Genomic DNA, 14,320 nt, shown 5'->3' on the forward strand with positions numbered 1-14,320 from the left:
AGACATGATCTGGGCATTGCATAGATGAGCGCAGACCCAAACAAAGCACATCTGCAATGGTGCTGCTGTGCTCCACTTGCCCCTGGGAAATTTTAGTTTTAAATCTTAAATGTTTTGTATTTGCATATTCTGAGTACCTGCTTTGACATGAGCAGGTTTGGCTTCCTTAGAGTTAATTGCAGTTAGAAAATGAGTATCCAGCTATTGTAAAACATCCAAGAGGATTATAATAACATTAAAAACCAATTTTTGTATTAAATTTTCAATATTTTCTACTTTATTGCTTTAGTTTCAGGGGCCTTCTGTAGCGAATAAGTATGAGCTGTAATTAATTAGACTTGATGTTCTTACTGCTTCTGAATTTCTTTATGGAGGCATGAGGCACTCCATGGCACCTTTTTTTTCTACTGGGGAAATTACACGTGCAGTTTACTCCTTTGCCAGTAGCTTATTTGAGATGCCTAAATTGTATTATCTGGCGCCTTATTAGTGGGCATTCATTGGTTGCTTATCTTGTCATTTTGTCTTGTACTTCCTGGCATACTGTTTTGAATGTTTTCATCCAAGAGTTGTTCTTGACTTTATCAAAATAATGACTGGCATTAGGAGACTTTACAATGCCAGTTTCAATTAAAACATCCATATACGATGGTAGTTAATATATGGTAGTAATCGTTCTCCATATGAAATTCTAAGATATAGGGTTGTTCAGAATAAGTATGCTAGCTTGCAAGACTTTGGGACCCACCTGCCCTTCAGAACCATCCTCCCTATTTCTCTATTTGTGCTCTAGTCCAAATAAATATTGACAGAAAAGAGGCTAGGGCATTTTTAACTCGTTGATGGCCAGAGTGAACAATATTAATTACTCGGCTTTGGTGGCTTTTTCTTATAATAGCAGATAGCTGTACATCTCCTACTATGGTGGGCCATTGTCAGGGAGTGCAAATCTAATGACAGCTTCTATGTATCTGGATTCCCATGTGCTGAATTGAAATACACTACACATAATCTGCTACTAATCAAAACTAGATGATCTGCTCAGGTCCCTTCCGACCCTAGAAACTATGAAACTATGAAAACAGCTACCTTGAACATACACAGAGTTGGTTCAGTATGATAAACTCATTGTAGCTCACGTGGTATAGTGACCCAAGCATATTTTCCATAGGAGAATGGTACATAAAATACACTATCTTGAGCACCGAGGAGATGGATGTGTCACTGGTTACTTGGTAACTTTCCTCCTATTAAACCTTTTCTTAAAACTTGTGTTCTCTTGCAACGTAGGTTGTGAGTCCCACCATCAGCTCCCCTGTGTGCCAGGAACAGCTGATTGAGGCTGGGAAACTGGTGGATCGTTCAGTGGAGAATTGTGTCAGAGCCTGTCAGGCTGCCACAGATGACTCTGAGTTGCTGAAGCAGGTCAGCGCAGCAGCCAATGTAGTCAGCCAGGCCCTGAATGACCTCTTGCAGCATGTCCGCCAGTTTGCCAGCAGGGGAGAACCCATTGGACGCTATGACCAGGCAACAGATACCATCATGTGTGTGACTGAAAGTATCTTCAGTTCAATGGGAGATGCTGGTGAGCTGCTTTACCTTGATTCTGTTTCTTTTGGGATAGTTTGACTCAGATGTCCTCCTGAGAAGACACATATGCATGTTAAGTAATGCAAGTCAGAAATTCTTCTTAAGGTGTATGATAGTGCCTCCTTATCAGCTGTTCAAACAAAAATATAAAATAGACAAAACACCCATAAGTGCATGTTTAGGGGTTTTCTAAGTGACAGAACGGTTATGAGGAGGGCTCTGCTGGCATAGCTAATATCAGGCCTGATGAAACGAAACATATGATGGGCCAGTTAAGGGAGGGTCTGGCTGAACTGAACTACTCCACATTATGAGAGTATGTAGTAGTTGTATATCTCTAAATCTAACAACAGCCTACTATTAAACAATAAGTTAGCTATTTTAGTCTTTACCAGTGCTATGTTCCCTAAAATGTATTTACCTGCCTATAGCTCAGGGCAAGAATTTTGTTTCTATTGTATACTTGATTCTTATGACACTTTAACCCTTTACATTGTGTTTTTCAAATCATGTGCTTTTTTGAAACCATCTAGGTCTGGAGACCTAACGTTTGATAGTGTAATGAACTTAACAGTGCTCTCTGTTTACAGAAATATAAAATAAATTAGCTGAAACAAAAGTATTCTAAGTAAAGAGCTTTATGAGGTGTCTTAATATAATTAAAGGGAAAGCATCAATTTGAAATCTAGCTGGCTAATAAAAGGATTAAAACAGCTTAATATTTGAAGCACAAGACTTTTATTCCATATGAAAGTTTGTGGTTCTGAACTCATGTTTACCTATTTTTTTCCCTTCTGTTTGTGTAATGTATTCACACAAACTGAGGCAACTGAAAATAATTCATTACACTATGACTGTTTTATGGTCATTGTTATATGTACTGTGTGAAATCAGTAATCTTTCCCCCATTATAGTCATACTGATATTGCGTGTAAGAATGACATCAATATTTCAGAGGTTTGAGTTTTTTATAGACCTAGTTCTATCAATCATATTATACTTGGATATGAGAAAAAGTGTGAATAAAGTAGGTTTGGCAGATTTGGTGGCTTTAATGTAAGGAAGAAAGTTCTTGATTAAAGTTGATGAGTGATGGGGTGTTTGCTGAGATGATATCAAGAATCGCAAAAATATTGATTACTAAGCACTCCAATCCTCAAATTGGGAACTGCACTACAGTGTTCTAATTCTTTAATTGAGCACCTTGCAAAAGAAACTAAGATGCATCAACCAAAATGTTCTTTTCTGTATGTATATACCACGTGTGTGAATTATCTGTGTGCCTATGTAAACTATATGTATCTGGTATTTTGACTCGTAGCCCACATCACTACAGTCAAGCCGTCAGGTAGTGTTAATATTGACAGCCATGTGATTGTGGAGCTTTGCTAAGTTTTTCAGTATAGAATACTGAGACCCAAACAACTTGAGGTGTTCATCAGCTTTGTAATGACGGCTTGTTGAACTCTTGATCCAATGGGCAAACTTCAAAGTGTTTGAGTTAGAAAAAAGGTGTGTCTTGTAATTATTCAAATAATAGATAAGTATTTTTGTTCTTCCTTTGATTTTCGCTCTTTCCTTTGATGATATTACAGCAAGGCTGTAATGGCTTATGTCAAATGCAATGTCAGCCACCCTGCTTACTGTGTTAGGTTTTTACTACAAAAATGACAAACTAGGAAACATCTGTACAGGTTTCTAGGAAGTCCTGTATTCAGTCGACTGTTCTTGATGTGGCATGGGGGTAGGGGGAGTATGCTAAGAAGTACTTGTTTATAAACTTTGTTAACTTCCCACAGTATCACAGATACTTGTATTGCTGTGTGGGATGTATTGGAATGTCTTTTTGCATATCAGAGCTATTTTGAACCACATACTGTTGAGACCCCTTAAACACCACTTCGCCTTTCAACTAAACTCTTGCTGCCTACTTGGATAACCTTTGGTGGGGAAAAAAGCTGAACAGTTAATTGGAAAGCTATGATGGATTCAGTTTGAGTTAGGTGAAGTAGCAGTTATACACGTAAAGTGAATTTGTTCTAAAAATGGTTGACGGACTTCAGAAACACATCTGTGCTTGACCATGGTAAATAAGTAAGCTTAATGTATTAATGTGACTTATAAATGTATACCCTCTTTCAAACTGAAACCTTAAATTTTAACTGAATGGATGCTGAGTTACTTCTTCCTGAAATATTCAATTATTCTATTCAGGGAGAAGCAACAAAGCCAATTATTTTCCATACCCTGTATTTCTTATTACTTCCTTGATTAGTTCTGTTGTTATCCAACTGCAAAGGTTTCTTTCTAAATCTTCTAAGCCAGGGATGCTCAACCTTTGGCCTGTGGGCTGAATGCAACCCACAGAGCCATCACATCTGGCCCATGGGGCTCCCCATGGTGCAGGAAATTTGACGGTGTGGAAACAGTGGCCACTAATACAGTCACTTCCCACCCCACCAGATTCTCAAACCCTACGCTGCCAGTAACAGCTGGGTCATGCCCCCTCCCCTGCATCTAGGTTGGGGCTTTTCCCCCTGTGGGGCTGTTTGGGGATCAGCCATTCCCCTTCCCTCTGCAGGGCCAAGCCACCACCCCCTTCCCACACTGGCCTGGGTTCAGGCCAGTTCCCCCCATGGGGCCAAGCCACACTCCCTTTCCCTGTAGAACCAGGCCATGCACCCTCCTCCTGCAGGGGGGTTGGAACTGGGCCACCCCCTTTTATGGGCCCTCTGGGGCTGGGTTGCTGCTGGACTGACCCCCACCATCCTCCACGTTGCCAGTTAGTGCCCACCACACCCACACCAGTGCCGTATTGGGGAAGGGGTTGAGCACCACTGTTCTAAGCAATGAACCGTTATCTTATGCACTCTCTCATGTAAAAAAAAATCAGGACATTGGGTTTTATTATTTTCTTTTCTTTTGGGGTGGTCTTTGAAACTGAAATTGAGACAGAAGGCAGAAGGATATTAACTTGCCATGCTAATATCGTAGGGGAAATGGTGCGACAGGCCAGGGTCCTCGCTCAAGCTACTTCTGATCTTGTCAATGCCATGCGGTCAGATGCTGAAGCTGAGATTGACATGGACAACTCCAAGAAACTTCTAGCTGCAGCTAAACTTTTGGCAGATTCTACAGCCCGCATGGTGGAAGCTGCAAAGGTACATACCAGGAAACAGTGAACTGAAGAACCCAAAAAGCACTAAATATTAACCTAATTTTTTCATAACTGTATTAACCTGAGGAGGTGTTTTTGCCTTATTGCTCTTCTGTAAATATAAATTGTTACGTAGCAAAGCCAGAACTGATCTGCTTATAACTACTTATTTTTCATTTGACAACTTAGTTGGGAACTTATAATAAAAGTTCAGTACAATCAGATTTTAGTTCATCATTTATTCAGATTCGTAAACTATTCTCATGTTTATTGGTGACATCTCAGATGTGAATGCCATTGATTTACCTATCTATGTGTGTTCATACCTTAAACAGGAACTGTCAAATTTAAGTCCTGCTTCTATAATTTGAGAATCAGATTATAACTCTTGTTAAACTGGAAATGTAAAAGTTAACTTTAAACAGTATATTTATATAAACACTATGTGTGGTGCCGATTGTTTACTATATCATTTTAGAGAAAAGTGTAAGCAATTTACAAAACAGTAATTTCCCAGTCTACATGAAGTTTTAACCTGAAATTATCCAACAGAAGTAAACATTTCCCAGAAGACAAATATTCTACATTGACAGCACGTGGGGGAGGAATAATGGATGTAAATTGGCTCACTGCTGTAGGTGATGAACCCAAGTATTCCTGTCTTTTTCACAGTGTTTAACTTGTTAAGCAATAGATAACACCAGCGATACTTTTTCTACCTAAAATGGGTCTATATTTAAACTATCTTTAATTCATGTTAAAGTAAAGCAATTAAATAGCAAACATAGACTGATCTGATAGAGCTTGATAGGAATTTAAACCGTAGTGCCTTTAAAATCTATATGTGAGCCTATTCTGAATATTTATATTTTATTTTTTAACCTTTTTGTAGGGAGCTGCAGCAAATCCTGAAAACGAAGATCAACAGCAGAGACTGAGAGAAGCAGCAGAGGGGCTGCGAGTTGCAACAAATGCAGCTGCCCAGAATGCCATCAAGAAGAAAATTGTCAACAGATTGGAGGTCAGACTTAAGCTCTATTGTGTACTCTGTTTTGCTCATTTTTTTCAGCAAGCACTTATTTAAGCAGGCATTCTGGGGCTGCAATGTGTGAGAAGAACTGGAGAACACATCCTTGTCGTTGTCTGTGAATGCAGGGAACTGGATGTGATGGCCTAAAAAGGTGCTTACAGTCCATTGCAAAGAAAAATCAGTATCTCTAGGTGCTTTTCAGCTATTAAAAATACCTACAATAGATAAAATATGAAGTTGAGCATAACAAATGAGCTACATTTGGCTCATTCAGAGTATGTGAAAATTCTCTTCCAGAAATCTGAGGGCATGAGTATATATACATACGTCTTTCTTCCAATAACAGGCAGCAACTTAGCTGTCAGTGACAAACAGGTTAAAGAGAGATCTGTCAAAAGGAGACTGCTATATTGACATTTAATTCAGACAGAATTTGATGAGGTGACCATTAGGTTAAGTATAGTAGACACAAAACCAAAAATGAAAATCTTACATAGTAGCCAGTGGTACTGCAAAGGAGAAAAGGCAGTTTGCTGTACATTGAAGATAATTTCAGCATTCTCTTGTATGTTAGATAAGTCATTATTTCCAAATTTAATGGAGAACAAATTGATAAAGAGCCTCCTGTGTCTCCTTATTTCAATTATGTTTTTACAGTAACCCAAAAATGTTTCAATGCTTTGTGATGAAACCAACAGGAAGATCTTAGCAGGTAGCCATCTTCGGAAAGTGTATGGTATTGGAACTGTTGTATCAATGTAAAGGAAGGGAATCTTGAGTAATTCGTTCTGATGCCGCATTGCATTCCCAAATGTGTAGCTACAGCATAAGAAACTCTTGTAGAAACTAAGGTTTTGTTTTGCTCTAAAAACATATTATTGATGTACTAATAAGGGAAATCTGTGCTTAGTAACAGTTAAGGGTGAAGCAATAAGCTTTTATCTTTAGGATGAATGTCTTTAATTTGTGGGTTAATTAGAGAGTGGTGTTGAGAATAATGTGCTGTACTGGAATGTACTTGGCAAGCTGCTGCATTTTATTTTTGAGAGAGAGACACACATTAGATGTTTGAATTCTGGCCCTTCCTGAATATTTTAGACCCACCTGAACTGATCTATTCATTCTGTCCTCATGATCACCACCTTAGTTTCCTACCTTTTGGCCCTGATCAGTTTCGGTAAATTTGGGTCTTTGCTCCTGTGAAGAACTCTTTTTAAGGTATACTTAGGATATTGCTCTTAGGGCTGCTGATCTAGCACAGTGGGTTACTGCTTCTTGTTTTCTGATCCCTTCTAAATTTAACACACTGGAAGTGGCTGCACTCCATCAGGCTGATCTCTTTGTGACAGATGAATTTGCTCTTGCCAAATCTTTATGACATTTAGCAAAATATTCAGAGGGCTAGTTGCAAATGACACATCTTCTAAGTTAAACTGGAGAGCTTGTTTACTACGTTGCATACAGTAAGACTTTGAGGCAAATTCTCCTTCAAATCTGAAGCCAGTTGGCCTTACCAGATTCCCTGATGTATTTGATACATGATTGTTCTGTATTGAATGTAGTTGAATTCAAAGCCCTTGTAGCTAAATTTACATACACAGCCAACCAAGTTTTTACTACTTCACCTGTACTTCAATTAAAATACTTTAGACGTGAGCGATGAGGCTTTTCTTAAAGGATTCCTGAAGTTGCACAGACAAGTGTAGCTTACTTCTAATGCTTTACATTGTTGTGGTCTATACATTTACATTCAGCAACCTAGCATTTTCATAGGATGTTTTAGGTATAGCTTTTTGGAATTTCAGGTAAGTTTTGTGATGAAAGACTAATCATGTGAAAAAGGAACCATTTCAAATCCTAGTGGTGTCAGGTGGTTTATCATTTGTTATTAGCACGTTGAAGATTGGTTGCAATGATTGTTTCAGTTTTCATCTTCAGTGAAGTGACGATGAGTTATACACAGCAAAGTCAGTCAAGAAAAAGTAATGTCTAATTTAGTTCTGTTGTGAAATGCATTGCTATCCATCTTGACCGTTGCTTTCTATACATTACTCAAGTTTTATTCAGGAAAGTCTTTTAACCGTTTGTTTTTATCCTCCAAAGATTGCAGCAAAACAAGCTGCTGCTGCCGCTACTCAGACAATTGCAGCTTCTCAGAATGCAGCTGTTTCCAACAAGAATACAGCAGCACACCAGCAACTTGTCCAGAGCTGCAAGGTAATATTTTGTGGTAGAAGAAACTAGCAGTTGCCAGATAATCTGTAAACTGTGTCACTTTTTTTAATGAAGTTAACTCTGAGGAAGCTAAAATTAATCTCCTCTAATTTAGTCACTCCCTCCCTTTGGAGGGGGATATTTAAGATCTGTGTTATCATCTGATGCCAAAGCATCTGGTTGGAATTCTATAGCTGTACTAGCATTGTACCTATCCATAAAAATCTTTTTATTTACTGCATGCAGTTAGTTAGCACCTGTTAACTGTAATTTAGTACAGAGAACTTGGAAATATTCTGCTAAAACATGTACAAAGCAGCAGTTTGCCCTTTACAAATGCTCTGGCAATATTTGTGTAAAGACTTCCACAAGTACCTCTAACATATAAACCTCCCGCAAATGCAGCTTCTTTCCTTGGGCATTTGCTGCAGAAAAAGCAACAGTATATCCTGCCAACAGAACTTAACAGAGAATTTGGGCACAAAGCTGTTAGACTTGGAAGTTTAGCTGTATTGCTAGAGGGTTACCTTATAGATTTCATAAACATTAGGGCTGGAAGGGACCCCGGAGGATCATCGAGTCCAGCCCCCTGCCCAAGGGACAGAAAGTCAGCAGGGGTCATAGGGTCCCAGCAAGATAAACATCCAAATGTCTCTTGAAGGTGTTCAAAGTAGGTGCTTGAACCACCTCCAGCGGCAGTCTGTTCCAAACCTTGGGGGCTCGGACAGTAAAGAAGTTCTTCCTTATATCCAGCCTGAAACGGTCATAAAGGAGTTTCTGACCATTCAGTCTTGTCATCCCTTGGGGTGCTCTGGTGAACAGACGTTCCCCCAGATCCTGGTGAGCACCCCTGATAAACTTACAGGTGGCCACCAGATCGCCCCTGAGCCTGTGCTTTTCCAGGCTGAAGAGCCCCATAGCTCTCAGCCTGTCATCATAAGGTCTGTTTTCCTGACCTGTGATAATGTGCATGGCTCTCCTCTGCACCCTCTCAAGCTTCTCTACATCCTTTTTGAATTGTGGAGCCCAAAACTGGATGCAGTACTCCAGCTGTGGCCTCACCAAGGCTGAGTACAGGAGAATGATGTCCTGGGATTTGCTTGAGAAGCATCTATGGATGCAAGCCAGGGTTTTGCTCGCTTTACTGGCTGCAGCATCACACTGCAGGCTCCTGTTCATCTTGTGGTCAATCCTGACCCCCAAGTCCCTCTCCTCCATAGTGCTAGTCAGCATAGCACTGCCGAGCTTATAGACATGCTGCAGGCTTTTCCTCCCAAGGTGGAGAACCTTGCATTTTTCAGTGTTAAACACCATCAGGTTCTCATCCACCCATTTCCTGAGCCTGTCAAGGTCAGCCTGGATCACCCTCCTATCCTCAGGTGTGGACACTTTACCCCAGACTTTGATGCCATTGGTGAACTTGGCCAATCTACTTCCAGTGTCCAGTGATACCAATGTCCACATCATTAATGAAGATGTTGAATAGTGTTGGCCCAAGGACAGAGCCTTGAGGGACCCCACTGGTCACAAGGCACCATGATAATTGACTTCCGTCAACCACCACCCTCTGGGTCCTACCACAGAGCCAATTCTTCAGCCAGCGGATCGTGGTGAAGCCGAGGCCACAGTTGGCCAGTTTTGCCAAGAGGTGATCATGGGATACCAGATTGAAGGCTTTTTTGAAGTCAAGATATACGACATCAATCTCTTCTCCCTTGTCCAGGTGATAGGTCACTTGGTCGTAAAAGGAAATAAGATTGGTCAAGCAAGACCTACCCGCAACAAACCCATGCTAGCTATCCCTCAGGATGTTGCCATTGGCCAGTCTGTTAAGAATATTCCTCCTTAGAGGTGGATCCAGTCCTCCATCCTTTGTAGGTCTTTCTTTTTAGACACAGGAGGTCCACAAGTTCCCTGCAGAGCCAAGGGGGCTGCTGTGCCCTTTTGCTGCCTTTCCTCAGACATGGCATAGACTTAGCTTGTGCATCCATGATTGCTTCCTTGAGGAGAAACCACTCATCCTACACTCCCCTCCTCCTGCGGTCATGGTCCCTTAGGGCCTCACTGACAAGCCTCCTGAGCTTGTCAAAGTCAGCTTTCCTGAAGTTGAGGACTTCTGTGTTGCTGACTGACTTGCCAGCTTTACGGCAGATGGTGAAGGTGATCAGCTCATGGTCGCTGTCACCCAGCTTCCCTTCGATCATTAGGTTGCTGGTTAAGTTGTCCCCCATTGCCAGTACCAAGTCGAGCAGCGCTTTACCTCTCATTGGCCCATAGACTTCTTGCGTCAGATAGAGGTCATCCACGCATGAGAGGAAGCTTTGCGACTGCTCAGATTTGGCTGAGCGCTCTTCCCATGAGATGTCTGGGTAGTTGAAGTCTCCCATGACAACCATGCACTGGGAGTGTGCAGCCTTACCCAATTTCCTGGTGAACTCCTGGTCAAGCTCTTGATCCTGGGTAGGGGGTCTGTAGTAGACTCCCACTGTTGTGTCCCCTGTGCCGTGTTCCCCATGGATTTTAACCCAGAGGGTCTCCAGTCGCCCACCCTGGGTGGCAGTGTCAGCTTGCAGGGATGCGTAGCTTTCCTTGACATAGAGAGCTACACCTCCACCCCTTTAGTCCACTCGATCTCTCCTGTACACAGTATAGCCGTCTATACGTGTGGCCCAGTCATGGGTGGAGTCCTACCAGGTCTGCGTTATCCCTATGACATCATAATTGTTTGTGTGAAGCAGGAGGACAAGTTCATCCTGTTTATTCCCCAAGCTCCTGGCATTTGTGTACAGGCACGCAAGTGTCCCTTTGCTCTTGCCCAGGCCAGCCAGTCTGGCTGAGAAGAGCCTCCTCCCCAGTGGAGAAAGGTGGAGTCCGTCCCTTCCCAGCAGCTCGCTGCCTCTCTCACCAAAGAGCGGGCTGTGGTCATGGAAGCAAAGCCTTCCTGATGACACCAGCACCACAGTCTTTGGTTCAGTACCTTGATCCTCCTCTCCCTCCTAGCCCGTAGCCTGAAACTGGGAGGATCAAGGAAAACACCACCTGCGTCCCCAACCCATTAAGCTCCACTCCCAAATCCCTGTAGCGCTTCATGACCCAGCTAGTATTGCTCCGAACCATGTCATTTGTGCCCACGTGGGTAAGGAGCAAAGGTAGTGGTCAGTGAGCTGGAGGAGCTTAGGGATCTTCTCCACAATGTCTCGGATACAGGCTCCCGGGAAGCAGCAGACTTCCTAGACAAAGGGGTCGGGGTGGCACATTGTCCCCTCAGTCCCTCTCAGGATGGAGTCTCTCACGACAGACATTTTGCGTTTTGTCTTAGGAAGAGCGGGGGCAGTAGCTACAGTTGAGCCTGTGTTGCCTGCAGGAGCTGGCAGCTTAGCAGGCTCTGCTGGGGCTGCAAGAGGTTCATACCTGTCGCAAAGCTGCAGCAGGTAGGGACCTTGGTGCGGTGGGCCTTGGGGCCGCTGGCCACCTTGGTCCAGCCCTCTGGCTGGACAGAATGGGAGGTGCCTGAGTCCTCCCTTGTCCTGGAAGGTGACCGTGGTCTGCCCTCCGTCTCCAGGGGGTGAAGGGCCTGGCAGTAGGAGTCTATCTCCCACTCACCATCCCTGATGGCACAGAGTCTCTGGACTGCAGCCTGGAGCTCCTCCAGCTGGTGCACCAGAGACCCCAAAAGGCAGCAGACCCCACAAGGGAAGGTGGCCATGCTTCCAGACCCCAGAGCCTAAAAAAGTGTCAGGCAGCCCCTGCAGCTGAGAGCCAGCGGCTCCGTCTGGGTGGAGGCCTCTGAAGAGCCAGGGGGGGACCCGCAGACTGGGCTGGGCTGTGTCCCTCCCACCACTGGCCCTGCTTACCTCCGGCAGTGCTGGGGGTCAGCAGGGTGCTCCACGGTCGCTGGGGGAGCCTTAGGTTGTGGGAGCGCGACGGGCTTGCACCCGTGCGTCTCACACTGCTCCCGGGGCCAAACTGAGGTTTTTTTCCAGTTGGCGGACCCTTTTAAACTCCACGCATGCACAGTGGGCCCGCCACCAGCACTGTGCTACTCCCTGTCAAGGGAGGCCCTACCCAGGGGTTTAGGGGACCCTGATCTTCTGGAGAGGGACAGGTAAGTACCCTCTCCCCACTCTTCTCTCTCCCTGGGGGGCTGGGGCAAGTAGGAGCCAGGGCAGGACGAGGCCCTCCTCAGCTGCACTCAGCTGCCCCACAGCTGGGCTCTGTCCCTCCCACCACGGGCCCCGCTTACCTCCAGCAGTGCTGGGGGGTGCCGGGGTGCTCCGCGGTTGCTGGGGGTTGCTCAGGGTGCAGGGGCATGATGGGCTTGCACCCGTGCATCTCACGCCACTCCCAGGGCCTTAACATTGGTTCCCTGAGAAGAAATCTTCACAAGCAGTTTGGTGTATAAACTCTGACTGACTGGATCACCTTCCCAGTCTGTGTCCTTTATGAGAGCTGCCAAAGGACAATTACTTTGGAGTAGGCAGGCATGAATAGTATAATGCTTAAGGTATCAGTACAAAGCTTTCTGCAGCTTAATTGGTTCTTACCTCTTAAACTTTTAAGGTCATCATATTCTTATTGGAGAAAGAGAAGATGTTTGATGCTGGCCAGTGGAATTAGGTCCAAGAAAGTTCCTGTTCAGTGGCTAGTGCTGGTCAGCTGTACCCCCAAAGCACTCTGCAGCAGAAGTACAGATCTTCTACCACTAATACTAATTAGCGTTTATGTCATGCACCTTTATCAAGAAGGACCGTGCTTACCACAGTACCTGTATGTTCACTATGTGCAGACTATGCCAACAAACTTTTGTCCACCATATAGGACAGGGATATGCAGGTAAAATGTTTGAATAGATCTTGTGAGTGGAAGGAATTGTCGCTAGTGGCTGTCAACTTCTGCTTTTATATTGGGACTTGTTAGGCACTTAACTTCATGTCAAATTAGAGACTGACAATGGGGCTAAGATGCAATAGACCTACACTCACATGTGTTCATACCTACTGTAATCTAGCCCGTAAATGGCTTGAACAGAGTCACTTTTTATACACATCTGTAAAGCTCTGTGATCATCATAAATGTTGTGAAATTGGAAGGAGGTGACGTAATGATATTTCTGACTAGTATCCTTGTGGCTGGGCACCCTTAGTGCCTGCCACTTTAAGGTTTGAGAGCAGCCTGCTGCTGGCAGCCGGAATAACAACACCCAGCTGAGCTGCTGCTTGGAACATCTTGGAAGTAAGGGCAGCAGCTGTGAGGGATGGCAGGCGGCTCCTGGTCCTGGGTATGACTGAAAACTGCACCCTGCTGGGGAAGGATGGTCTGGTAGGACTACCCATGGCAGGGCATTTCCCCAGAAATGCCAGGCCAGTTGCTTCCCTAGTGAAAGGCACCTTATAACCCCAGCCCTCACTAGTCAGTGGGTTATTAGGAGTGGGGACAGACAGTGGTGGTGAGGGAGGCAGGCACGCCTAGAGAGAGGCACTTGAACACAGGACAGGGCATAAGGTCGGTGCCTCGTACAGTAGGGAAGCCGAGCGACCCAAAGGTGCTGCCTGTGCACCGAGCAGCATGAGAGTAGGTAAGCCTAATGGCCCAGGGGGTTGCTCAAGTGGAGCAGAGTAGGTTGAGAGTGGCCCAGTGAGGGGCGCAATGTAAGAGACCCTGTGAAAGGGGGCAGAGTGCATGAGTAGAGTGGGAGAGGCCCAGCCAGGGGCAGAGCTAACCCGGCCTCGGGCCAGAGTTATGATCTACTTACAATGCCATCTGCAAGGCCTGGGACAGAGTATAGGGGTGGTACAGAGCCATGCGCAATGTCCCCTGGCATCAGGGCATTAAAATGGGCAGCCTCCCACATTTTACACCAGTTATCAAACAATAAGTTGTGGCAGGAAAGATTGGGTGGACTCTCCCACACAGACAGGTGGGTGGGCTGATGTTGAGACCCGGCCTTAATGTGGCCCCCTGTCAGAATCCTGTCACATGATTTTAAAGTAGCTAGGGGCTGGCCTTGTAATGAGAGAAAACCATTACTTCATGTATCCACACACTATCTACGTGGTTCTCTTATTTGACTGACATGCAATTTGTGCCCTTAAGTTCCTTTTCTGAACCAGCCTGTGAAATTAACATAGTGATGCGTCATGTTATTCTTAATTTACTAACTAGTAGGCTGCAGGCAGCATAGAGCTTAGATATGAACACAGAGACACCCTCAGATTTGTTTCATTGTAGGCTGTGATGCAGGTTATCTCATTGACATGTACTTTAGTTTTACCTGCAGCTAGGAGCTTACTTTCTCCTTCTGAACAATGTTGTTTCAAGGCCTTTAGGGA

At 44.3% G+C, this 14,320-nt stretch overlaps 1 protein-coding gene across 3 annotated transcripts in view; it reads left to right on the plus strand.

Annotated features, from left to right (window-relative positions):
• The window catches only part of TLN2 (talin 2), a 313,576-nt gene that overhangs the window by 139,212 nt on the left and 160,044 nt on the right, over positions 1-14,320 (plus strand). For all 3 annotated transcript variants that reach the window (XM_019504368.1, XM_019504369.1, XM_019504370.1), the window contains 4 exons: positions 1,291-1,585; positions 4,585-4,751; positions 5,640-5,768; positions 7,881-7,994. In XM_019504368.1, the coding sequence (XP_019359913.1) occupies positions 1,291-1,585; positions 4,585-4,751; positions 5,640-5,768; positions 7,881-7,994 (705 nt within the window). The remainder of the gene's footprint in view (positions 1-1,290; positions 1,586-4,584; positions 4,752-5,639; positions 5,769-7,880; positions 7,995-14,320) is intronic.

The sequence above is a fragment of the Gavialis gangeticus genome, unplaced genomic scaffold (genome assembly GCF_001723915.1).
Source record: "Gavialis gangeticus isolate Ggan-Ray unplaced genomic scaffold, GavGan_comp1, whole genome shotgun sequence".
Taxonomy (NCBI): Eukaryota; Metazoa; Chordata; order Crocodylia; family Gavialidae; genus Gavialis; species Gavialis gangeticus.